The sequence below is a fragment of the Cheilinus undulatus genome, linkage group 12 (genome assembly GCF_018320785.1).
Source record: "Cheilinus undulatus linkage group 12, ASM1832078v1, whole genome shotgun sequence".
NCBI lineage: Eukaryota > Metazoa > Chordata > Actinopteri > Labriformes > Labridae > Cheilinus > Cheilinus undulatus.
In genome coordinates this window covers 47788008-47813204 of record NC_054876.1, presented here as the reverse complement: position 1 = coordinate 47813204, position 25197 = coordinate 47788008, and the positions used below count along the sequence as shown (strand labels likewise).

Genomic DNA, 25197 nt, shown 5'->3' with positions numbered 1-25197 from the left:
TTATCCATTTAGGCTACCTATTGCCATTAAAAAAATACTTTTTGCCTACATTTTTTTCCAATTTTTGCCACTTTTATCCCATTTTGCCCATTTAAACTACCTTTTGCCATTAAATGCCACTTTTTTTTCTAGTTTTTGCTCATTTTAGCAACTTCTTTTTGCCACTTTTATCCTGTTTTGCCCTTTTTCACAACTTTTTGCCCATTTAAGCTACCTTTTACCATTAAATACCACAGTTTTTCTTTTTTTGCCAGTTGTTGCCACTTCTTTTTTACACTTTTATCCCAGTTTTTTCCCTTTTTCATCACTTTTCACATATTGAAGCTACTTTTTGCCACTTGATACCACTTGTTTCCAATTTTTTGCCCATTTTTGCCACTCTTGGCTGCTTTTTGCCCATATTAGTCACTTTTCACTCATTTTTTGCCACTTTTGAACCATTTTTTGCCACCTGTAACTTATGGTTTTGTCTCTTATCACCCGTTTTTGCCATTTTCTGACCCTTTTTCCACTTTTTCCTCCCTATTTTGGCCCCTTTTCACCAATTTTTGTTGCTTCTTGACCATTTTTGCCTCCTTTAACTTATTGTATTGCTATTTCAAGCTTTTTTTTGGCCACTTTTCATCACTTACATTGTGGCTCTTGCAAAGGTATTTTTCAACAATTTGGCTCTTTGGTTTAGTAAGGTTGAGTAAGACTGATCTAGAGCTAATTTCATGCCTTTGAGGGATTGAAATGTGTTTAATAAAAAGGGAAACTTTATCTCTGAAGAGGAGAAAGAAAGACAATGAGAAAAGAGAGGAATAAGGGGATACAGGGCCTGTTTCCATGGTAATCACCCTACTCATCCTGGCACTGAGACGCTCTTGAGGGAGAAATCTCTGGAGGTTTCTCTCAGTTTTTACCAGGAGGCTCCTACGAGCAGAAAGTGTGGTGTGTTCAACATGTCATAAAGTGAACTGAGTGGATGCATATGTGTGAGCCAGTGTGTGGATCTGTAGGTGTGTAGTTTATCTTCATGTACCAGTTCTGTCTTTTTATTATTAAAGTTTACTTTATCAGCTGATGAAGATGATTTTTCCCTTCTGACCTCACTTGTATTAAAAAGTCTTTAAAACCTGCCACATGACACGATGTAATTCAGTTTAAAATCCTAATAACTCCCGCTGTACTGTTCTGTAGAAAGAGCTGAGATGTGTGTGACACTCGGTGGGGAGTTAAAGTGTCCCATGATGCTCTTAATGATGTCTCAGAGGTTTTTGACACTCTGAAAAGTACAAAATTAAGGGAGAAAATATCTTCCTAGCATTGAAATATTGGCACAAAATATCAGCTGTGAGCAGCTTCATCCAAAAATTTCAGGTTTGGCCTGCTGAAACACATCGCTAGGACCTCAGAGTGTTTGTGATTGTATTGTGTTTACATCAGTGTTGTCTGTAAGAGTACAGTATCTATGATTGTTAATATTTCCATCAGCGTTGGCAGTCTTTGTTTGAAGTGTTTGCTGGGAATCAGTCCTTTAGAGGCAGGCCATTTGTGAGCCTCCCATCTGTTCTGCCCATCTTCTCTTGCAGGTTATCTGTATATTTATTTATATTTGTGGGTTTCGGTCCTAGAGGCAGACGTTGTTGCTGATCTGGCAAGTGGATCCGGTGCCGGCCTGGGACAGGAAAAGCCTCCCGTTGGGGCAAACGCAAACCTCGTAGACAGTCTGCCTGGTCCCGGAGGCCGAGGAGCTGGTGGAGGCCTTTCCCTCGGGCAGCCGCATCAGACGGATCCTCCGAGCGTCCAGAGAGATCTGAGGGACAGAGAGAGGAACAGCTGAGACTGGAACAAGGGGAACATAATCACCAAAAATCTGTCTGACTAATAAAGGAGGACAGAGAAAATAAATAACGGTAAAAAGTTATGGTTCAAATACTTGAAACTGAAAGATCTTCTCTTCTAATCGTGCAGCCTGATCGGGTAGACCAGCGTTACTCAACCTTACTAAACACAAGCCAAATTGTTGAAAAATACCTTTGCAAGAGCCACAATCTAAGTGGTGAAAAGTGGCTAAAAAGCTTGAAGTAGCAATAACAATAAGTTAATGGAGATGAAAATGGGAAAAAAGCAACAAAAATGGGGGAAAAAGGGCAAAAATGAGATAAAAGGGGCAAAAAGAAGTGGCAAAATGGGCAAAAAGAGCAAACAAGTGGTATATAATGGAAAAAGGTAGCTTAAATGGGCGAAAAGTAACAAAAAATGGTGAAAAAGGCCAAAAATGGTAAAAAATTGCCAAAAAAAGTGGCTAAAATGGGCATTAATAAGGAAGAAAGTGGTATTTAATGACAAAAGGTAGATTAAATGGGTGAAAATGGGAAGAAAAAGTGGTGAAAAGGGCAAAATGGGATAAAACTAGCCGAAAAATGGGTAAAAAGTGGCAAAAAAGAGTGTCAAAAATTGGCAAAAAAGTGGTATTTAATGACAAAGGTAGCTTAAATGGATGAAAAGTGATGAAAAAGGGCAACAATGCAATAAAAGTGGCAAAAATGGGTAAAAAAGTAGGAATAAAGTGGTATTCAATGACAAATGGATGAAAAGTGGCAAAAAATTGAGAAAAAGGGCAAAAAAGTTTCCCTTTTGTAAGGTTTTTGGGGGAATAATATTTAAAGTTAAGACGTAAAGAGCCACACGTTGAGTATCACTGGGCTAGTATAAAGTTTCTCGTCTCTGCTGGTGGATTAAGTGTTTTTGGACTGAGATCAGCTGGCAGAACTGATGATGGTCAGGATGTGTAACATTTGGCAGAAAACCAGACACAGCTCAAATAATCGTCAATCTTTAACGTCACTCGTTGCTAAAAGCCTCTAACTGCCCGAACCAGACCCTCACACACTGAACAGTCGTGAACTTCGCTTTCATTAGACTAAAAAGACTCATTTCGTTTTCTCCCTTTACAGACTAAAAACTCATCTGCTTCCCTTTCATCTCTACCTCGGCTTACCCTCTCTGAATCCTTCGCCTCGTCTCATCTTGTCTCGTCTCTTCACTCTAATTGCTCTCAAAGCAAATCTCTTCACCTGCTATCTTTAGCTTAGCTTTTATTTTCCTTCTTGAGTCGTCTACCTCACACGATTCAGCTTTCACAAATAGTTTCTGCCGCTCTTAACACCTTAGCGCTCCGCATTGTTGGATGCACAGAATGGTAAGTGATCTTGATATTGAGAGTCACACTCCATAAAAGCATCTCTCCAGCGTCTCAGACAGCAGATCTGGGGTAATAAAGCTTTATTCCATCCACACTCTTTCTCACAGTCAGTGCACAGTGACGGTAGACGTGTGAATGGTAAAGGTCATATCTGAAACTCACAGTGTGAACGCAAATAATCTGAGGCAGGATGATATTCATGGTAAAAGTCACCCATAATGCATGAGGGTGGCATCTTCTCAATAGAGAAGTCTCTTATACACTGAAGAGGCAGATATCTGCTGAAACGGAAAGCACCTAAAGGTCACCTGTATGAATCCTTGAGGCAGGAGGAGGATAGATGTTAGAATTCTATACCTCGGGAAAAGTCTGAATTTATTGTTATGAAAAAATAGCGTGGACACACAGAAGGTAATACTCTTAGCTGAGAGGAGGGCTGTCCAAACTTTCAGAAAATAAAATCATGACTGGGCCACTTTACATACCTCATCTTAAGCGTAGTCACTGCAATTAGTAAAACCAATCCAGTGTAGGTTATGATAGTGGTTCAAAAAATGCAACACAACTTTAATTAACGATTGACTGGCGACCAGTCCAGGGTGTACCCCGCCTCTCGCACAAAGACAGCTGAGATAGGCTACAGCCCCCCGCGACCCCCAACAGGATAAGCAGAATAGAAGATGGATGGACAGATGGACGGACGGACGGACGGACGGACGGACGGATGGATGACAAATAGCTAATCACTGCTAAGAAGTTTGGGGTGGCTTTGGATCCGGCCGGGGTCAGGCTGAGAATGAAAATCCTCGCAGCAAAGAGGAGACGCTGATGGCACAAAACAAGAGCAAACTGCATGGAACTGCCAAACTTTATAGGAGTGACTGTATAAATGTCCACCCCCTTCAAATCAGTCTTTACTGCAGTGATACTCAACCTGTGGCTCTGGAGCCTCATGTGGCTCTTTTGTGATTATTTGTGGCTCGTTTTGTCTTAATTTTAAATATCATACCTATAGAAAACCTTACAAAAGGGAAACTTTTTTACCCTTTTTCACAGTTTTTGCCACTTTTCATCAATTGTCATTAAATACCACTTTTTCCCTACATTTTTTTTTGCCAATTTTTGCCACTTTTATCCTATTTTTGCCCATTTAAGCTACCTTTTGCCATTAAATACCACTTTTTCAATACTTTTTGCCCATTTTTGACACTCTTTTTTGCAATTTTTTACCCATTTTTCTGCAAGTTTTGTCCCATTTTTGCTCCTTCTCACCATTTTCTCCCCAGTTTCACATATTTAAGCTTCCTTTTGTCATTAAATAACACTTTCTTCCTCGTTTTTGCCTATTTTAGCCTCTTCTTTTTGGCAATTTTTTAACCATTTTTGGCCTTTTTCACCATTTTTTTTTGTATTGGAGGAGATATTGTCTCTAATTTTATTTCATTGTAGTTAGTTTTGTCAGCACAAAATTTAGTTTTAGCTCAGTTTTTGTTTAGTTTCAGTTAACTAAAAGTTTTTTTTTTCCAATTTTATTTATTTATTATAATTTTAGTTAACTATAATAACCTTGATGCAGACTAAATAAAATTGTCCTCTAGGATTTTCCTATATTTTGCCTCTACCTCTACAAGCCTTCCATGGCCTGCTGAGAAGCATCCCCTCAGCATGATGCTGCCACCACCAGGCTTCAGAGTGTGGATGGTGTGTCTGGTGTCCACCAAACATAGTGTCTTTTCTGATGGTCAGAAAGCTCCATTTTGGTCTCACCAGACTAAAGAACTTCCTTCCTCTTGACCATGGAGTCTCCCACATGCCTTTTGGTGAACTCTAGTCCAGATTGAACCTGAGTTTTCTCTTTGCCACTCTCCCATAAAGCTTTGACTGGTGGAGAACCCGGCCAACAGTTGTTGTCTGTAGAGTCTCTCCCATCTCAGCAGCTTTGAACTCCTTCAGAGTAGTCATAGGTGTCTTGGTGGCCTCTCTCATTAGTCTCCTTCTTGCACGCTCACTGGGTTTGTGAGGATGGCCTGATCTAGACAGATTTACACATGTGACATTCCTTTACTGAACCCTGGGGAAGTTCACAGCCTTGGATTTTTTTTTTAATCCATCCCTTGATGTATACTTTTCAATAACAAGTTGCTTGGAGTTGCAGTTGAGTTACACGGAGGCAGCCATTGACTCTTAAAGGATGGCTGCTGTTGGCGCAACATCCATGGATGTCAATGGCAGTTGTGGCTCATCTCTATGTCGCACTTCCTCTTTCCGATCTCTTTTGCTAGATTTGTGCTTTTTTTTTTTTGGAGAAGTTGTCATGAATTTTATGCACGACATGTTGATTACAAAGAGTCCTTCATTAAGATGTGGAAATGAGCAGCTCATCATTTTGGAACATCATGTTCTATTTTACTAATGTTTGCTGTTTAACAATCAGAAGAAGTGTGGAGAATAATTGATGAGCCAGGCCATCTCTTTATCATCAGAGTTAAAATGTCAGATATAATACTGGCTGCAATCCTGGCCACATGCATCGTTTCTGCCTGACATCTTGCGAGCCTTCAGGCATTGGACAGTGGACAAACAATGTCCTTCTTGGTTGCATCGTTTCCAGCGGCACAGTGCCATCAGGAACAACAATTCCCTTTGTTTTAGTGCAGCTTGGCTACGTTGGAGAGTATCAGATCTTCATGCTCATGAGATGGATCTTGTGAATTCTTTGGTTTCACTGAAGCTGACAGAAAATAGTTTAAAAAAAATGAAGGGATCTGCATGTCCCTGGAAGAATCTAAACCTCTCATCCACCACTGGTCCTTCCTCTGCATTTACTAGTGTCAAAGCACATGACAGATTGCATTTCACTTCACAAATACACACATTTTTAACCTTGAAACTCCATATCTCTGATGATGCCATCAAGGATCCATGTATTTCCACGACTGAACTGGCCCACAATTAGCCTCAGCTTTCTGAGCATGCTCCACAGTGTCCTTGCCAGGCTTTGACTTGGAAGTTGCACAGCATTTATGCAAAGAAATCCCGTTGCTGTCTGATATCTGCAATCATCATGAGCATGCTGAAGAGCATGCAATCTCAATCAAACCTCCTGAGACCTTAGCTTTATTAGTTTCTCCCACTTATCTGGGATAAGAAGGAACTGAGAAGTTAAAACATCAGCCTTGTCTCTGAATGGGAATTTCTTGGAAATATTTCTTTCCAAAGTCAAAACAAACTCCTTTAAATATCAAGGAAATGTCCTTGTGAAAATTTCTGAATAAAATCTTAAACAGTTTATTAAAATATACCCTGGCAAGACCTTCTAGACCAGGGGTGTCAAACTCAGTCACAGCAGGGGCCGGATTCTGAACTTGGGTCTAACCAGAGGGCCTAACAGGGTCCATATTTAACCATAAAATGTCAACCTTATTTTCACCAGCAATGAATTATGGGGGTAAAAATCTTGGCAATGAGGATAAATAATTTTGCAAATAAAAGGTGAACATGATAAGTTAAGAACTCAAATCTGAGATAAAAAGTCAAACTTATACATTTAAAAGGTAAAAACATGACATTTAAAATAAAAATATTGTTTTTAAAAGGCAAAATATGAGCTAGAACACTGAAAGAATTAATTTTAAAAGTCAAAAACTGAGATAAAATTCATAATCATGATTTTTAACAGTCAAAATATGAGGTAAATACTGAAATCCTGTGTTTCAAATATCAAAATATGAAATTAATAATCGTGAGTTTTTAAGTTTAAAAATCACATAAAAGAGAAAGTTAGGAGTTATAAAAGGTCAAAACGTGAAATAAAAGTCAAAATCCTGATTTTAAAAGGTCCAAAAACTGAGTTAAAATTAAAATCATGATTTTTAACAGTCAAAATATGAGGTAAACATCAAAATCCTGAGTTTCATATGTCAGAATATGAAATAAAATTAATAATCATGAGTTTTTAAGGTTAAAAAAATGACATAAAAGAGAAAGTTAGGAGCTGTAAAAGGTCTAAATGTGAGATAAAATTTAAATCATGATTTTAAAAGGTAAAAAAGATTAAAGTCAAAGTTAGGAGTTGGAAAAGGGTTAAAACATGAAATAAAAGTCAAAATAATGACTTTAAAAGGTCTAAATAGGATTTAAAATTATTTATCCAAAAGGTAAAAATATGAGAAAAAAGTAAAACTTGTGAGATATAAAGGTTAAAATATGAAATAAAATTAATAATCATGAATTTTTAAGTGTAGAAAATGACATAAAAGAGAAAGGAGTTGTAAAAGGTCAAACCACGAGATAAAGTCAAAAATCATGATATTAAAAAGGTCCAAAAACTGAGATAAAATTAAATCATGATTTTAAAAGGTAAAAAAGATTAGATTAAAGTCAAAGTTAGGAGTTGAAAAAGGTCAAAACATGAGATAAAAGTCAAAATCATGACTTTAAAAGGTCTAAATAGGATTTAAAATATAAAATTATTAATCTAAAAGGTAAAAACATGAGATGAAAAGTTAAAACCCAAACTTTTGGTCATAACTGTGAGATGCAAAATTGAAAATATATTGAAAACATGAATTTCTTTCCCACATTCCTGACTTTTTATTAAATTTATTATTTTTGCTGTTTACTTTTTGTAATTTTTATGACTCAAAAAGGACATTTTAAATCATCAAGGTTAAGTTTACATTTTTATACTGGAGGAAATCTGCAGACCTCATACTGGTGGGCCAGTTCTAATATAAACATCCTGTAATCTGGTGGGCCGGGTATAACTGTACCACCGGCCTGATTTGGCCTTGAGTTTGACAGCCCTGGTCTAGACTTTTATCTCAAAAATTCTAATAGCAGAAATTATAACTTTGTTGTGGGAGAGCAAAAATGTGATGCCCTCTTATGTGTACGCAGAGGATATCATCACCTACCACAGTGGAGTCAGACATACCACCCTCCATAAATCAGTTCTCCCCTGGTGTTTTTACACTGGGACAAGGAAAGTAGTCCAATTAAATGTCCTAAATGAGCTATAACTGTGGCCCAGCTTAACTGTGCATGCACTGACTGATAGAGAAAAGAATAAATCTAAGAGCTCTGTCCAGCTGAAATAGGAACTGAAAAACCCAAAGGGTTTACTGACTGCTAAGTCACAGATCATTCAGCTCATCTCAGGAGCAACAGGACTGAAACTCGCCCACTCATTTCGCTCCCTTCACCCCCTCATTGATTGAAACAAGTTGTCTTTCTCCCACAGACACAAACCAGTCCTGCATGAAGCCCATCTCTCTGCCCTCTGCTTCCCGCCGGCCTCCCGGGGCTCCTGTAGAGCGGGCGTTTCAGAGAGGAGGAGCTCTCAGCCATAAAAAAAGGTAAAGGAGCCATTACCAGGCTCCTCGGGGAGGCATCGCAATCAAATGACCTGGAACACTTTTAAAGAAGAGTCTCAGCTGACTTGTCTGACAGCTGCTGTTGAACAAATCTTTCACCACGAGGGGCAGATGGTGTAAAACCCTGACACAACCTGTGAGCGTGAGTGTGGCTGGAGGATCTTCATGTGGGTGTTGGGCGTGGTTTGATGTGCAAGTGGAGGACGAAAGATGGGTTAAAAAAAGCCCTTAATGCTCAGTTTTACAAATTTTTTCAAAACATACCATCAGTTTGAACAAAATTTTGATTAAAGCACAACAAAAAGAGAAAACCCAAATCATTGCATGCCATGTGCTTTAGACAGCACGCCATGTGCCATCAAAATAGGGACCAATGTGGATAATTTTACCCTTCTGAAACATCACACAACTCCAAATCCTTCATCTAAAAACTTTTAAATACCTTAAATTCTCCAGGATTTTTCTTGGTTTTTCTCCAGTTCTATATATTCTCCATTGTTTTACTGAAATACAGATGGTAATGGTTTCTGCCAGAATTGTTGCATTGTAATGACTTTCCAAGCCGTCCTCCAACATTGTCTGCAAAGAATCAATGCCAGCAGTGATTTTTAGTCGGATGCTTCCTGGCAGTCTTCAGAATCCATCACATAATCACAGTTTAGCCAACCATTCTCACTCCAAACTTACACTATGTACTGATTATCTGCAGACGTTACTAATGCTAATGTTTTTATGGCTAGCTTTAAACAGGGGTGTCAAATTCAATCACAGCAGGGGCCGGATTCTGAATTTAGGTCCAACCTGAGGGCCTGCCAGGGTCAACATTTCACCAGAAACTGTCAACATCATTTTCACCACTAATGAAATATGGATAAAAAAGAACTGGTGACAGATGATTTTGACAATAAAAAAGTCAAAATTATACATTTAAAGTCTTACAATCTGAGATAAAAAGACAAACGTATTAGTTAAAAAGGTCAAAACATGAAAATAAAATTTAAAATTAAGTTTTGAAAAGGCAAAAATAATAAATAGAAATCACAAGTTTTCTAGGTAAAAGTTTGAGATACAATTTTAAATCATGAGTTTAAAAGGTAAAAATATGAGATAAAATTCAAATCATGGGTTTTAAATTTTTAACTGAGCTTTTAAAGGGCAAAATATGGGATTAAAAGTCTAGGTTAGGAGTTGAAAAGGCCAAAATGTGGGATAAAATTCCAAATCATGAGTTGAAAAGGTCACTTAAAGGTGCATTGTGTAGAATTTGGCATTTTAGCGACATCTAGCGTTCAGATTTTAGAATGAGCCGATCTGTTACCAAAACATCACATCACTAAGCGACGAGAGCCTGTGACGAGGTGAGGGTTTATTCATTCATTTTTGTAACCATTATTTTTATAGATTGTAGGTCAGTCTTCTTCTCCACCTGCTCTCCAGGTAACTTTCAGGACCGGCGGGCAGGTTCGTATTTAAAAACGGCGTTTCGCTCTTTCTGTCCCCAAAACGTTGCCATAGACAACATGGTGGTTCATTATGTCAGCCTTCGTGAGGGCGACCCGTGGTAATGTAAATTTAAAAAGCTTTTTTCTAATTTTGTAAAAAGAAAACGAAAGTTTAAAGGGGATGATTTTGCACTTATTTTAACATACTTCACATAAATATATGAACATTATATTCCATTCACACTGTTTCTGTTTGGCGAAATGCAGCCAAATTCTACACACTGCACCTTTAAATTTTTAAATGTCATTCTAAAAGGTCAAAATATAAAATTAAAAGCCACGATCATAAGTTTAAGTTCTAATTTTGAGATGCAAAATTGAAAATTTGACATGAAAACAAAAAATTATTTTATATTCCCACCTTCTTGGCTTTTTAACTAGTAATCATTTTTCTCTTTCCTTTTTTAAAAAACGATATTTCAAACCAACAAGGTAAAATTTACATTTTTATACAGGAGGAAATCTGCAGACCTCATACTGGTGGGCCGGGTATAACTGCACCTCAGGCCGGATTAGGCCCCCGGGCCTTAAGTTTGACACCCTGCTTTAAAAGGTGCATCATACAGATAGTACCATACAGCTTTTCAGCTTGAGTCCTGGTTTGGAGTTTTATTATGAAATGCATTTATCTGTGTGTACATGTTATGCAAACTCGTATGTATGCATGCATAGAATGTGTACAGCCATGGAACTACACAACCATCTTCATGTATATACCTTGTTCATATTTCTTCTGTTTTCTGGTTTCTTCACAGGTATGTATCGAACCTCTGTCATGGATATATGGATTTAAAAAAATCATTTTAAGTATTCTTTGGGGGTATAAACATGACATAAATGCAGCTGCTGTATATCCTACACATGCCTGTGCTCCTCTGAGGATGTTTATACTGTTTATTTAAATTTGCTATATTTCTATAATTTGGCACCAAATAAGATAATGATGGATTTCAGCTGTGCTTTTGCAGTTATAAAGAAGAATTTATTAGCTGTTGATAAAAGCTTGAACAGGAGCTTCTTGCTGTGTGGATCTCTGCTTTTTTAATTCACAAGCCTGTGTGCCACGGCGCTGTGTCAAATACTAAAAACTAGACTTGTTGATAGTAACGCATTAACACTCGTGATTAATCTGGAAACTTAACGCGATAAAAAAAATAATGAAGTTTAATCATATGACAACTTCCTCCCGTAGTCCTCCTGCACTAATGTTTACATCCCGGGGGTGAAAAGGTTAAAGGTGGGTCAAACGCAGCCAGCAGTGATGAGTGAGGAGACAGGCCCACGTCTGCTTCACGGCAAATTTAGATTTAAAAAGCTGCCTGATGGAAGTCTGGAGGAAACAACAGCTGTGTTTACAAACTGTGGTGATGAACTGTCTTTACACCCAAGCACAACGAGTCTGAAGAACCACCTCCAGGCAAAACGCATCTCTGCTAATGTTAACACTGGATCAAGCCATGAAAGCTAATGCTGCTAATGTTAGCAAAGATGCTAACAGCAATAAGGGATCAAGCCATGAAAGCTAATGTTGCTAATGTTAGCAATTGGATCTGCACATTGCGGGTTCAGGTCGGAGGGAGGGACGACACACACCACAGCAAGCAGGTGTTTACGGTCAGGAATTCAGGAGGAATGGGCAGGTAGTACCTGATGTGTTTGTCTGCTGGGCTCGTTTGCAGTTTATAAATATTATTGCTCAGTGAATTAAGAGGCTCTGATTTACAAACCACAAATAAGTCTAAAAACTCTAGTTTGCTTAATGATTCTTCATTTAAACACCATACTTGAACTAATTTATCTCACTCAAAAATGCAGTAAATGGTAGTATTTTAAATGTTAATTGAAATATAATAATAATAATAATAATACAAATTTTTTTTTTAGTAAAAAGCATTTCCAAAAGGCTGTACATAAAGTTAAAATAATGAAAATAAACACTTGATAATAAGAACGTTTAAAATCAGAAACTTGATTAATTATTTTAATCAATTGCCAGCACTACTAAAAACGCCAATTGTGGAGCATGAGTTTGTCTCTTTAGGTCAGTTGTATGTTGCTGTGGTTAAAAATGTTGGCCTTAATCTTTGATGCTACATGGTTGAAATACACAGCATGCAAAACAGGGTTGAAGGTGAAGTTTTTATGCAAAAGACGGATAAAGAGATGAAGGAAGCTGCAGCGCGTACCTGCAGAAAAACACTGAAAAGTACTAACATGGAGAAGTTTAAGAGTCAGTCTGCAAACATGATCGGCTGAACATGAATCTGTTTTTCTTCCTGACTGTATGGCGATTTTGGACGAAAACAGACGGTGGGCAAAAGCCCTACAAATCATCATTTAGCCTTTGGAGAGCTGTATTAATGAAAATAACATGCTCTCTTTTAGACTTGTAGCTCTACAGTTAGGTTGAAATTGAAAGAGGTTCATCACATTCTGGAAAGAGAATAGAATAAAATTCTGGCTGATTCTGGTAAATAGCTGCTGCTTAAATTCTTTTTTTTTGTGCATATGGACTACATATCTGGTATTATGTTGTATGACTGTTTTTGTGTACTGTAAAACACAGATTAACCACCGGGTGTGGCAGTACATTTTGACAAATAAACGCCTGTTCCAAATAAATGCCGGGTGTAATTTATTTACAGCTCCGATATGTGACTGAGATGAGAGGAGAACCGTTTAGAATCAACTCACAACTCCCCCTCCCTTCCTGTTCTTCTCCCTGTTTGAGCTCCGTAGCTCCGCCCCTCTCTTTACGTGCCTCCTCGCGGGTGAGAATGTCCGCTGAATTGAATACTCACGGTGGCAAAGCGCTCGTGGAGCGATGTTGCTCTGCTTTTCCACCGAAATCAACGGCCGAATCACAGGCAAGAAAACACTTCATCTCATCATGAACGAACTCTACACAGGAACAAACACCGCCGTAATGCCGCCATTGAATCAACTTCTCACTGAGCTGCGATACGGAAGCTACAGCAGCCAATAGGAACGCTCCCTCTGACCTGAGCCTGATTGGCTGCGAGTACTAGCCTCCTCATTGGCTGGGGCACCCCCGTCCCTTGCTCGTTTTTCTCAAGTGAGATAGCAGCTCCATGCCCCGGTGCAGCCAAAAAATATAAAGTAGGACATTAACTTTAAACTGTCTGTCGTCAACTTTGTGTTTGTTTAGTTCCTTACCAGGATTTAAAGTGTTTAGAGAGTGTTGAGTTGACAGAAGAAGACAAAAGTATAACTATGGTACTGTAATCTTGTCTTAAAAATGTAAAGGTGATATTCATACTGGTGTAAATAAAGATAAAGATAAACACCTGGTCTGCTCAGTGATTGAGACAAATAAACGCCCAGGCTATTATTTGGTGTTTTACAGTATGTCTGAAACTCTGTTCACTGCTGCTGTCTTGGCCAGGACACTCTTGAAAAAGAGATTTTTAATCTCAGTGAGGTTTTCTCCTGGTTAAATAAAGGTTAAAATAAAATTTAATAAAATGCTCTGTCTTCTATGTGTTAAACCGATGCTACACTGATAGCTGCAGTAGCTGCTGTACTTAGAGCAGCGCTGAGGAGCATGGTAGTCGTGTGAGTGTAATCGAGTGTCAGTGATGTGACTCTGAGGGCCCTCAGGATCCAACATAGCGTGTGTGTCTATTTCTGCATCATCCTGTGTGGTTTGTGGGTCTCTAATGACCAAAAGCACTCTGAAATTGGCGTGTGCGTGCCAAGGGAGCCCTGACGAGAGAGGGAGGGAGTGGGACAGAGGTCTGACAAATGGACATTTGCAGCACTAATGGAGCAAAAAAACGTGCTTCTAATTATATGAATTGACCATCCAGAGTTCAACAGCCTCGTTTTGGACCACACAGCCGTGAAAACGGCGAGGATATGGTGATGTGGGCGTGTCCTCGGGCTGCTGCTGTGGACACTTTTAATTGGACTTAAATGAATCCAAGGGCACCTTCCAGGAACGGCCCGGTCCAGCTCGTATCAGCAGCCTGTCTTAATGTATGAAAGTGTTTTTGTGGGAAACTTTTAAACACTGTCTTCTCCCTAATCCTCCCTCGCTGATTTTAACAGATCTGACATGACACGACTGCTGCAACATAAGGTGGGAAATCCTTTTATCAGCGCAGCCGAGTGTGATGAATGTGAGGAATGATGTGTGTAACGAATTAGACGATGGTTGGAGGAATCTAGGAGCAGGGAGGACAGAATGAAAGAAGGGGAGAAGCAGCATTTCAGTGGATGAGCACGCAAAGGAAAACAGACGGCAGAGTTAAAGACAGAAAGAGGACACAGGAAGGAAACTTGTGAAAGATTCAAAGGAGTGCATCAGTGACTGAAGACAGGCTAGGAGGGGAAAGAGAGGAAAACAATCAGCTTCTGTTCTCTATTTTGTTGTTCTGTGAGATTCTGGTGGACAGCCAGCATGTGGAAAACCGCCACCAGCCAATTAGCTAAATGCTGCTCCATGTTGGCCGAGGGAGATCACTATTGTTTGGATTTTTTTTTTGGCTAAAAATAAGTTTGGACAGCAGAGATATTGAATCGAGATGTTGCCGCAGCAGCCAGGATGGCCAGAGGACAGAAAAGTTAATTTCCCAACTTGCTAGTACAGAGGAGAGAGAGCAGAAGGTTTCATCTTTGTGCAGAAACATGTTGGACGTAACAGCAATGTCTTTATTATCCACCACTCTGCAAATATGATGACACTCAGGTCATGATGATTTCAGACAACTGCCTTTCAAACATGCACCTCACTGTGGGAGACTGTTGACACAGGAGAAGGAGGAGTGGGCTGAAATGCTTGTCAGGACATGCACTGTGGAGGAAAACAGGGCGGCATGGAAGACTTTATCATACTTTATGGGTGCCATTGCAGTTTATATTGAAATTATATGATATTTAAAATCATTTTAAAGGATGCAGAACATCATTATCATCCAGTGAAGGAGTGGTCATATCAAGGCCCTGGCACATGCAACAGACTGGCTGTATTGTTCAAAGTGAACACCGCTCAACTATAAACTGAAAAAGAAAAAAGCTTTTAAAGGAGCACAGAACCTTTCGAGCTACAACAGCCTCAACTCTTCTTGGAAAGCTAACCCTGCATATAAGGTGGTATTCTACCCTGACCCTTGAACCCTAACCCTCAACCCCTTAGCCTTCCTATATTGTGGCCGTTCTCCAATCATGATGAGATATTTTAACAAGTATTTTCTTAGAAATAAGATAATAGTTTTCTATGGAAGTTGCTTGATAATTCCCAGTTTTTTTCTGTATTTAGGCGTACTAAATAAAACGGAGTCCTTCCTGAATAATTGTCAAGGAATGTTTCGGGTTAGAGTTGGACGGTAAGCAGTGAGGGTTAGCGCACTGATACTCAATGTGTGGCTCTTTTAGTTCTTCATTTTAAATATTATTCCCCCAGAAAACCTTACTAAAGGGACACTTTTTTGCCCTTTTTCACAGTTTTTTGCCACTTTTCATCCATTAAAGCTTCCTTTTTCCATTAAATACCACTGTTTTCCCTACTTTTTAGCCCATTTTTGATACTTTTCTTTTGGAAATCATCACCATTTTTTTTCTGCCACTTTTACCCCATATTTGCCCTTTTTTTAACTTTTTTTCTCCCCATTTTCACACATTTAAGCTACCTTTTGTCATTAAATACAACTGTCTTCCTCGTTTGTGCCCAGTTTAGCCATTTCTTTTAGGCAATTTTATACAATTTTTGCCCTTTTTCACCATTTTTTGCCACTTTTGGCCCATATAAGATACCTTTAGTTACTGAATACCACTTGTTTCCTCTTTTTTGCCCATTTTTGCCACTTTTTTTTTGGCAATTTTATACAATTTTTGCCCCTTCTCACCTTTTTTTTTTGGACCACTTTTGGTCCATTTAAGTTATCTTTTGCCACTACATACCACTTGTTTCCTATTTTTTGCCTGTTTTTGCCAATCTTGACTGCTTTTTGCCCATTTTAGTCACTTGTCATTCCTTTTTTTTTTTTTTTTTTTGCCACGTTTTGCCACTTTTGACCATTTTTTGACACCTCACTTTTTTTTGTCACTACTCACCCATTTTGGCTTCTTTCTGACCCCTTCTTCAAATTTCCCTCCCCATTTTTGCCCCTTTTCACCCATTTTTGTTGCTTTTTGACCTTTTTTGCCTCCTTTAACTTATTGTTATTGTTGCTTCAAGCTTTTTTTTTTGCCACTTTTTGTGGCTCTTGCAAAGGTGTTTTTCAACAAATTGTCTCTTTGGTTGAGTAACACTGGGTTAATGTAACATACCACCTAATTACCAGATGATTGCTCCAATATTATGAAGATTTACTTGATAATTAAAACATTATTACCAGGTAAATACCTCTCAATATACCATATTTCTGAGTTATTTAATTTTCCACCTTATTTGAGATAATTAGCACTTATTCCTATAGAGTTACTGGGTAAATAAGGTTAACTAAATATAAAGTTACCAATATTTTTACTTAAACAAGTTAGGCCAAGCTGAAATGGCTTAGCTTCATCAATAACACCAATATTTTTTAATCTATGAGAAAATAAGTATGTTCGTATTTTTCACTTTTGTTTTAAACAATAAATGGCACATTCTGATTGGTCCAATGGCTCCTATCTGAGCCTCCCTTTAGCATTTGTTCACATTCCTGATAGTCAGTCTGTCACTACAACCGTCCAATCAAAAATGAGAAGCATTGCTGTTAATCAGAGTGTTTTGTCAAACCTCGAGATCAAAAACATTTCGGAGAGAGTAGTGAGTAAAGCTTCATGCTGTTGCTTTCCTGACCTCTCCGTCTTTGGACTCCAGTCTCAGCTCGTTCCTGCAGATGGCCTGGATGTCTCCGGCCTCGGCCAGGATCTGGATGCCTTTGGGAGCCTCCATCAGCAGAGAGCGAGTGGGAGACTCCAGCCTGGGAAGACACAGACACAAAGATGGATCTGGTAAATGTTTGGACTAGTCAGAAACAATTATCAGGGAACAAGAGAAGAAATGAGTTTGAGTTCTGAAAACAGAAATGATTTGAGCTTAGTCAAGCTAACCTTTGGTTAAGCCTCGAGTAAAGAAACTAGAATAATCTCTACTCTCTGATATGACTAACCCTGCTTGTTTGATATTTTCACTGTCAATTTAACACTTTGTGGGACAGATTTTCATCCTTTCATGACAATAGAAACACTCTTCAGGTAAAATGAGCCTCTGCTTTTAAAAAAAGCAGATTTGTAGGATCACTGTTGGGGAAATTAAACGTCCCTTTATTATTGTGTAAAACTGGAAGATGCTTTAGTGAACGGTTATGTATTCATGGAAATGTATCCTGTCATTTCTCCTCACAAACACTAAAATGACCACCTCCATGGATGCCTATAAAATAAATGGCTATCGTGCTGTGGCTGCTTATAGATTCATGTATGAGGAACAAACATGAGCCCACTCTTCTTCTCGACTTGGATTTTTACAGGAAGCAGCTATGGTGTCAGAATGCTTCAGAAGATTCAGACCTGCAGAGAAGTCTCTGTGGACGTCCTGTCACCGTGACGGCTGTGGATAAAAGACGTGATTCTTTTCTCCTCAGGGAAGGCTTACACTGATATCACACACTTATTCTATATACAGCTGGAGGCGTGTGGGCTTTTGATTCTGGAGGAGCGCTAACAAACCCTCCTTTATAAATGTACGGATACAGCACGCGTCGCTCATGAAATCCTCACTCTTACATATCTTGAGGTATGTCTGCATATGTCTCACATGCCCATCTTGAAGATTGTGTTACATTTTCTATATTTAGTGCCACAAGCTCCAGTGTTTCAAACGTGGACAGAAAACATGGACGTGGGTGGCTTAGCAATAACTTTGCTCACTCTAGAGCAGTGTGCTAGCTTTTGCCATTAACTACAGCTTTTTTCCATTCTCCTTTGCCAGTTTTTGCCACTTTAATACCATTTTTGCCCATTTAAGCTACCTTTTGCCATTAAAAACCACTTTCTTTCTATACTCTTTTGCCCATTTTTGCCACTTTTATTCCATTTTTGCCCATTTGAGCTACCTGTTGCCATTAAATAACAGTTTTTTCCTAATTTTTTGCTCATTTAAGCTACTTTTTTGCCATTAACTACCCCTCATTCCTATTTTTTTGCCCATTCAAACTACCTTTTGCCATTAACTACCACTTTTTTCCAATTTTTGCCACTTTTAACCCATTTTTGCCCATTTAAACTACATTTTGCCATTAAATACCATTTTCTTTCATACTCTTTTGCCCATTTTTGCCACTTTTATTCCATTTTTGCCAGTTGAGCTACCTTTTGCTGTCAAATACCACATTTTTTTCCATTTTTGCCCCATAAAGCTACCTATTGCATTCAAGTAGCACTTTTTTCCTATTTTTTTTCCCATTTAAAATACCTTTTGCCATTAACTACCACTTTTCTCTACACTTTTGCCACTTTTATCCCATTTTTGCCCATTTAATCTACCTTTTGCCATTAAATTCCACATTTTTTTGCCAATTTTTGACACTTTTTTTGCATCTTTTTACCCATTTTTTGCCACTTTTATGGGCACTTTTCTCCCCATGTCCACACATTTAAGCTGCCTTTTGTCATTCAATAACACTTTCTTCCTTGTTTTTGTCCATTTTAGCCGCTATTTTTGCCATTCATCCCATTTTTGTCGTTTTTCATCACTTTTCACCCATTTAAGCTACCTTTTGCTTCCTAATGCCACTTGTTTCCTATTTTTTGCCCAGTTTTTCCACTCTTGACTGCTTTTTGCCCATTTTAGTTACTTTTCACTCTTTTTTTGCCACTTTTGGTACATTTTTTTCCACCTGTAACGCATTTTTTATTTAGTCACTTTTCACCCACTTTTGCTACTTCCTGAACCATTTCCATGTTTTCCTTCCCATTTTTGCCTCTTTTCACCCATTTTTGTTGCTTCTTGACCATTTTTGCCTCCTGTAACTTACTGTTATTGCTACTTAAAGCTCTTTTTTGGCACTTTTCCCCACTCAGAGTGTGGCTTTTGCAAAGGTACTTTTCAACAGTTTGGCTCTTTGCTTGAGCGGGGTTGAGTAACACTGCTTTAGTACATGTCGAGTAGTGTTTAGTAGTGAAACAACAATCAAAAATAGCCTGTCTTTCTGCTAACTCACAATATAAGAACTGTAGTTTGTTTGTATCACACTTTGGTTGCAGCATGATTGAGGCAGCCACACTAAGAGCCACATTTTTAATATTTTAATGTCATCAACATTTGCTCTATTTTGACTTCTTCTTCATGTTTGATTCCTGAATGAGAATAATCGTCCTCTCGTCTTGTTCCCTGGTGCCTGGCTCTAACACTCCTTAATATTAATCAGAATCCATTAGCCAGTTAAAGGATGTTTCCTCTTGTAATAAACAGCACAGGAGGGAGGAAATGACAGCTGAGATCTGCTGAACATGACAGAGACAAAAAGCATAGTGTGCTGATGAGGAGAGGGAGCACGTCTCCAAATTAAAACTTTAATCTCCTCAGCATTACCCCGACTCACCGGAGGGTTAAGCTTTCACACATAGTAACAGCAGAGTGTGATGTTGGGATTCATTCAACACACATCATCTCACCAGTCAGTGCACATCTATTTTAAACATTGTGTGGAGGTGATGATGATCAGATAGTCTGAAGAGGTGCAACAAACATATCAGAGCATCAGCGGCTCTGTCGGGGCTGTTTCCCTCTGATTCTCTGCTTTTGTCTCATTGACAGAGCTGAGAATAAAAACAGATAAGAGAACATTTCATGAAGTGACAAGACTTTAAATCTGTGTTTCACAAAAGAGAGAAAAACTGGGTCCCAGAGAGGCTTTAGAGAAAGATTTAAGAGCTCATAAATGCTGGGACAGGGCGACAGTGGATCAGTAGGTAGAGATGGATGTCAGTTGTTCGATTCCCAGCTCCTGCAGTCATGTGTCGATTTATTCATTTATTTTATTTAAATAAATGTCAATGTGTGCAAGACACTTAACCCCAGTTTGCTCCCACTGCTGCGTCCGTGGAGAGTAAATGGTTATGGATGTGATTGACGGGGATTAGCTAAAACCGAGGGCAGAATCTCCTGCAGCCTCTGCCATTGGTGTGTGAATGAGGAGTGAATGGAGTGGAAGGGTCTGAATGGGTAGGTGTGACCTGTGGTGTAAAAAAAGCCCCAAAAATGCTTTGAGTAGTAAGATGACTAGAAAAACACTATAGAAGCTTTACAAGACAGATGAAGTCTAACCCCGTACTGACACTGGATCTGGCTCTGGTCCATCACGGCTGCGCCCAGTGCTCATTTTGGCAGATGTTTTTAGATTAGTCTTTAGACCAGTGTAACTCAACCACTACTCAACCAAAGAGACAAACTGTTGGCAAAAATGTGGAGAAAAATGAGTGGAAAGTGACTGAAATGTGCAAAACTCATAAGAAAAGGTGGGAAAGAAGGGCAAAAAGCATGAGAGAATCATTGTAAAAGGAAGCTTAAATAGGTGAAAGTGACAAAAAGGCAACAAAAGGGGCAAAGAGCTGCATAAAAGTGTCAAAAATGGGCTACAAGCACTAAAAATGGAATTAAAGAAGCAAAAAATTTGCCAGTAAGGGCAATGGAAATATGCAGACAAAAAATAGAGGTTGAAAAATAAGCTTGACAGTTAAAGCCGACCATGCAAATGTGGGAAATAAAGTGATTAATGTTACTTGCAATGGATAATTTTTTAGGTAAAATTTTCCTTTTTAAGGTTTTCTGGGGGAACAATGATTCAAATTAAGACGTTAAAGACCACAAATCATCACAAAAGAGCCACACGTTGAGTATCACTGGAGTAGAGGTTGAATTCAGGACCTTACATTAGAAAAAGAAGAACACTTAATAACTGTCCTGTAACGTCTTTTAATCTTAGAAAAGAGCCTTCATCAGCATTGATGATGAACGGCCATAAAACAGAAGCTTTCTGACTAAAGTTTGACAGCCAATAGAAAGCTCTGTGACTCAGAAGTACATTCCTCAGTCCAGAGGAAGCATCCTTTGGTTGGTTAGATATAAGTCTAAGAAAAAAAGACAGGATTCAGTCATAACAGATAAGAAAAGGCTAGAAGATAAACTTCGGTTTGATGCCAGAAAACTGTCTAAACAGAGGACAAGGAGATGAAGTTGTGATGTGGACAGTAAACTTGCAGCCAGAAGATAAAGTCTTGGCCTCAATATCAGTTTTTAGTTATCCATATTCAAACATCTGCAGGTTACACGGGGAATCCTCAAATATTTAGTGTCCCCTGAGGCTTAATTATACTCAAAGATAGTCAGTTTTCCTCCCAGGTTTGAGATTTAAAAAAAACATCACAAAATGACAAAGTCAGAAATAATCATCACCTGCAGATTAAGATGCATAAAAATCTGCCAGTAGAGATTTGTTCTGCAAAGGTAGGAAATGTATTACCTCCGTATGCAGGAATGAAACTCTAATTCAGCAGCAGGACATATCTGGCCAAAAATAGGAGTGTAAACTTCTGAATATTAAGTTCAGTTATTGCAAAGCAGGTTAGCAGATAAATCACTGCACTGTAAATGAACCCAGATATGAGCAGAACACCGGAATAGGAACCAGAAAAGTTTTTGGTTGAATAAAATATTTTCTGACCAAATTTGGTGATTTTATTCATAAAAACGTGTTAAAGAATGAGTGAAAAGACAGGAACCTAGCATGTATAACTGTGTCATATCCACCCAGCAGTCAAACTCCCAAAGATCTGAGATTTGACCAGGAATCTGACTGGAAAACAAGAAACACATTTGTTTTTTCCTTGTTTAAAAAATCACAGCACTCATGCACAATATAATCAGATCTGTCCTGTGAAAAGAAATCCTCATGGAGGATGCAGAGGCAGAGTAAAGATCTGCTCTTCTTGTTGTTTTTCCAAAGAACCTCATCCATTCTGCTTCTCCCAGGTCGCTCCACAAGGAGGCAAGCAATGAAATATTTCTCTCCTGGGTTATTTTCTTATTCATTTTCTCTTCAGTGTGCCTGTGCATTGAAAATGATCTTTTTTGTATTTTTCATTCTGCTGTTTGTTTTTCTTCTAAAATCATCTCATATTACATAAAAATTCACATTTAGAGAGTGATTACACCCAAGAGTTGCAGCTGAAGTTATGGTGGAATTAAAAACAAATGCCTTTAGAACATCAGTGCATCAACACTGACAGGTCTGAGCGGTTTAAGACATGCCCACTGACTCCATCAGACAGTCTATGGGACGCCAACATACACACAGACTGATTAGCAAGTTTATCTCATTGTTTTAGCCATGAGTGACAACTCAAGTAGGTTGGAGGTTTCTCCAGCAGGCCAAGACCTTTGCAGAGTTGTATCAGTTGTATCGGCTGCTGCTTGCAGGATGAACTGCAGATAAAAACCCTTTTTGAGGAGAAAGGAGAATTTAATTTACTGCTGTACTTGTTGGACTCGACGCAGTTGCATTCACATCCCCTGTAAGTCCACGTGAATCATGCCTGAGACCACTTGCTGAAGCGGACTTGGGTGTGGTGTACAGTAAGCTTGCCTTCACACTGACTAAATGGAACCAGACTTTGTGGTCAAGTCGACCCAAATCTGGGCACAAGACAACCTTTAGTGACTCTTTATATAAGTAACTCTCATTGGAAGCTATTTGAAAGAAAAGCTTTCCTGAGAAGCTGTTGTTGGTATGTATTTATTCAGCCATGCAGTTCTTGTTCCATCATCTGGTTTTGTTTTGTCTTTATTTCCCTTTTTGTCAGCTTCCTCTTTTATGGCTGCCACAATCAATAAAACTACATCTTGTTCTCTTTCTTTCTTGTTTTTCCTCTCTTCCATGTTCTTATCATCCCTCCCCCTTTCTCTTGGCGCCGTGTCATATCTGCGTCTTGAATCAAAGGTTAATAACTTTTTCTTGCCTCCTCCTCCTATCACACGCCTTCAGACAACAGCTGAAATGATGGGAGGTTCTTTGACATGACGGAAATCGTAAACTGTGCTGACTCTCCTTTTCTCTTTCACATGTGACTCCTTCAGATGATCTCCTTTCTTGTTCTGTGTGAACACAGCGGTCAGAGCAGTTTGGTGTCACAGTTATAAAAGTTACTGCGAGCCGAAATGTGCTGCCATCGAGCCAAGCAGCAAATCATAGGTTAAATGGCAATCTCTGCAGGTATGAGTGCAGCTGATTGCTTCTCGGGGCTTTGTGACCGGCTGGGAACATGACCCAAACAGCGTGCTGGGGAGCAGAGCATCCTCTCAATTACTGACATCACTGCAAGCTGAAGATGAGGAGGAAGGTGATGGCAGAGAGGAGGCAGCTGTGCTGTGACAGAGGACAGGTAGAGAAATGGAAACTCAACCATTATTTTGTATTAATGCTGCGGTGATACTCAACATGTGGCTCTTTGATGTCTTAATTTGAAATATTATTCCCCAAGAAAACATTTAAAAAGGGAAACTTTGACCTCAGAAATTACCCATTTGCATGTCACATTAATCAGTTTGAATCCCCACATTCAGACAGTTGGCTTTAATTTTCAACCTTTATTTTTTGTCTACATTTTCATTGCCCTTATTTGCAATTTTAATACTACTCATACAACTACGACTGATAATGATGATTTAATCACTGTTATTATGATTTCTATTAATAATGGTGATCAATAACATTGGATAGACAAATGATTCTCAAATTTATTCATCTGACAGTGAGAAAAGGGAAAAGTTGTACCAAAAATAAAAATAAACAAACAAACACTCCACAGATCACTCAACTGGTCCAAACAACAGATCACTGAGGAGGTGGTCAGGACCAGGAATTTTAGTGCCCTTTGTGGCAGGGAGCAGCTGGTCTGTTGGTTTGCACCAGTAAGAAGCTGTTCATGACCACCTTGCCACACGACCAGTGTCTCTAGCACCTCTAGTGGTAGTGACCTCTGGTCCGTGCCAGAGAGACACTGGTCGCGACCACTGAGGAGCTGGTCCTGACTACATGGCCCTGCAGAAATAGTACAAATCATAGAAGATCCAGACCACAAGGACCACAGGACAGATCACTGAGGAGCTGCAGGACCAGTAATTTTTGTGCTCTTTGTGGCAGGAAGCAGCTGGTCTGTTGGTTTGTACCAGTAAGAAGTTGGTCATGCCCAGTGTGCTCCTGGTCGTGACCAGTGTCTCTAGCGCCTCTAGTGGTAGTGACCACTGGTCTGTGCCAGAGAGACACTGGTCATGACCACTGAGGAGCTGGTCGCGACCAGTGTCTCTAGCGCCCCTAGCGGCAGTAACCACTGTTCCATGCCTGAGACCATGGTCCCTGGACAGACCATGGAATCGGCTACAACCCCTGCTGCATTTTTCCCACATTTTTGCCCATTTTATTCACTCCTACACTCATTTTTTACCATGTTTTTGCCTTTGTATGGCCATTTTTTTGCCACCTGTAACTCATTTTTTGGTAACGTCTCACCCCTTTTTGCCACTTACTGCCCTATTTTGCCACTTTTCCCCCCGGTTTTTCCACTTTTCACCCACTTTTTGCCATTTTATTCCTACTTCGCCCCTTGTTGCCACTATTTTGCCAATGTTTGACCAGTATTTGCTACGTTGTACTAATTTTTATTGCCACTTTTATCAGTTTTTGCCACTTGTTACCACTTTGTGGCCCTTGCAAAGGCATTTTCCAATAATTGGGCTCTTTGGTGGAGCAGGGTTAAATAACGCTGTTATACTGTCTTTTTTGTTTATAGTTGCCTCGCTTTCACTATGGAACAACAGTCTCATAAACATTTTCATCATATTTTATGCTGATAAAAAATAGCGCTGACCCCTGGTTAAGGCTTGGCCTACTGAGTGTGTCTCTGAGATACTCCAGACCCAACCTTATTAAACTTTTTAAGTATATAATAATATCTATCCTGCAGTTTCTCATTCTACAGAACCTTCTGCTTCTCCAGGAAAGCCCACAGCGCAGCGCAGTCTTCACTCCTCAAAATTCACAATCACCTGCTTCTTGCAGTAAATTCCAGCTATTGTGCTATACTAATCCTATTAGACCTCGGCTCTACTTTTCATACAGTA

General features: G+C 39.1%; 1 protein-coding gene across 1 annotated transcript in view; it reads right to left on the bottom strand.

Moving 5' to 3' along the window:
• Nucleotides 1-562: 562 nt before the first annotated feature.
• Nucleotides 563-25197, bottom strand: part of sgcd (sarcoglycan, delta (dystrophin-associated glycoprotein)) — a 259177-nt gene continuing 234542 nt past the window's right edge. Inside the window, exons 7-8 of the mRNA XM_041801184.1 lie at nucleotides 16876-16999; nucleotides 563-1798 (exon numbers count right to left, since the gene is read on the bottom strand). Of these exons, the coding sequence (XP_041657118.1) occupies nucleotides 1613-1798; nucleotides 16876-16999 (310 nt within the window). The 3' untranslated portion in view covers nucleotides 563-1612. The remainder of the gene's footprint in view (nucleotides 1799-16875; nucleotides 17000-25197) is intronic.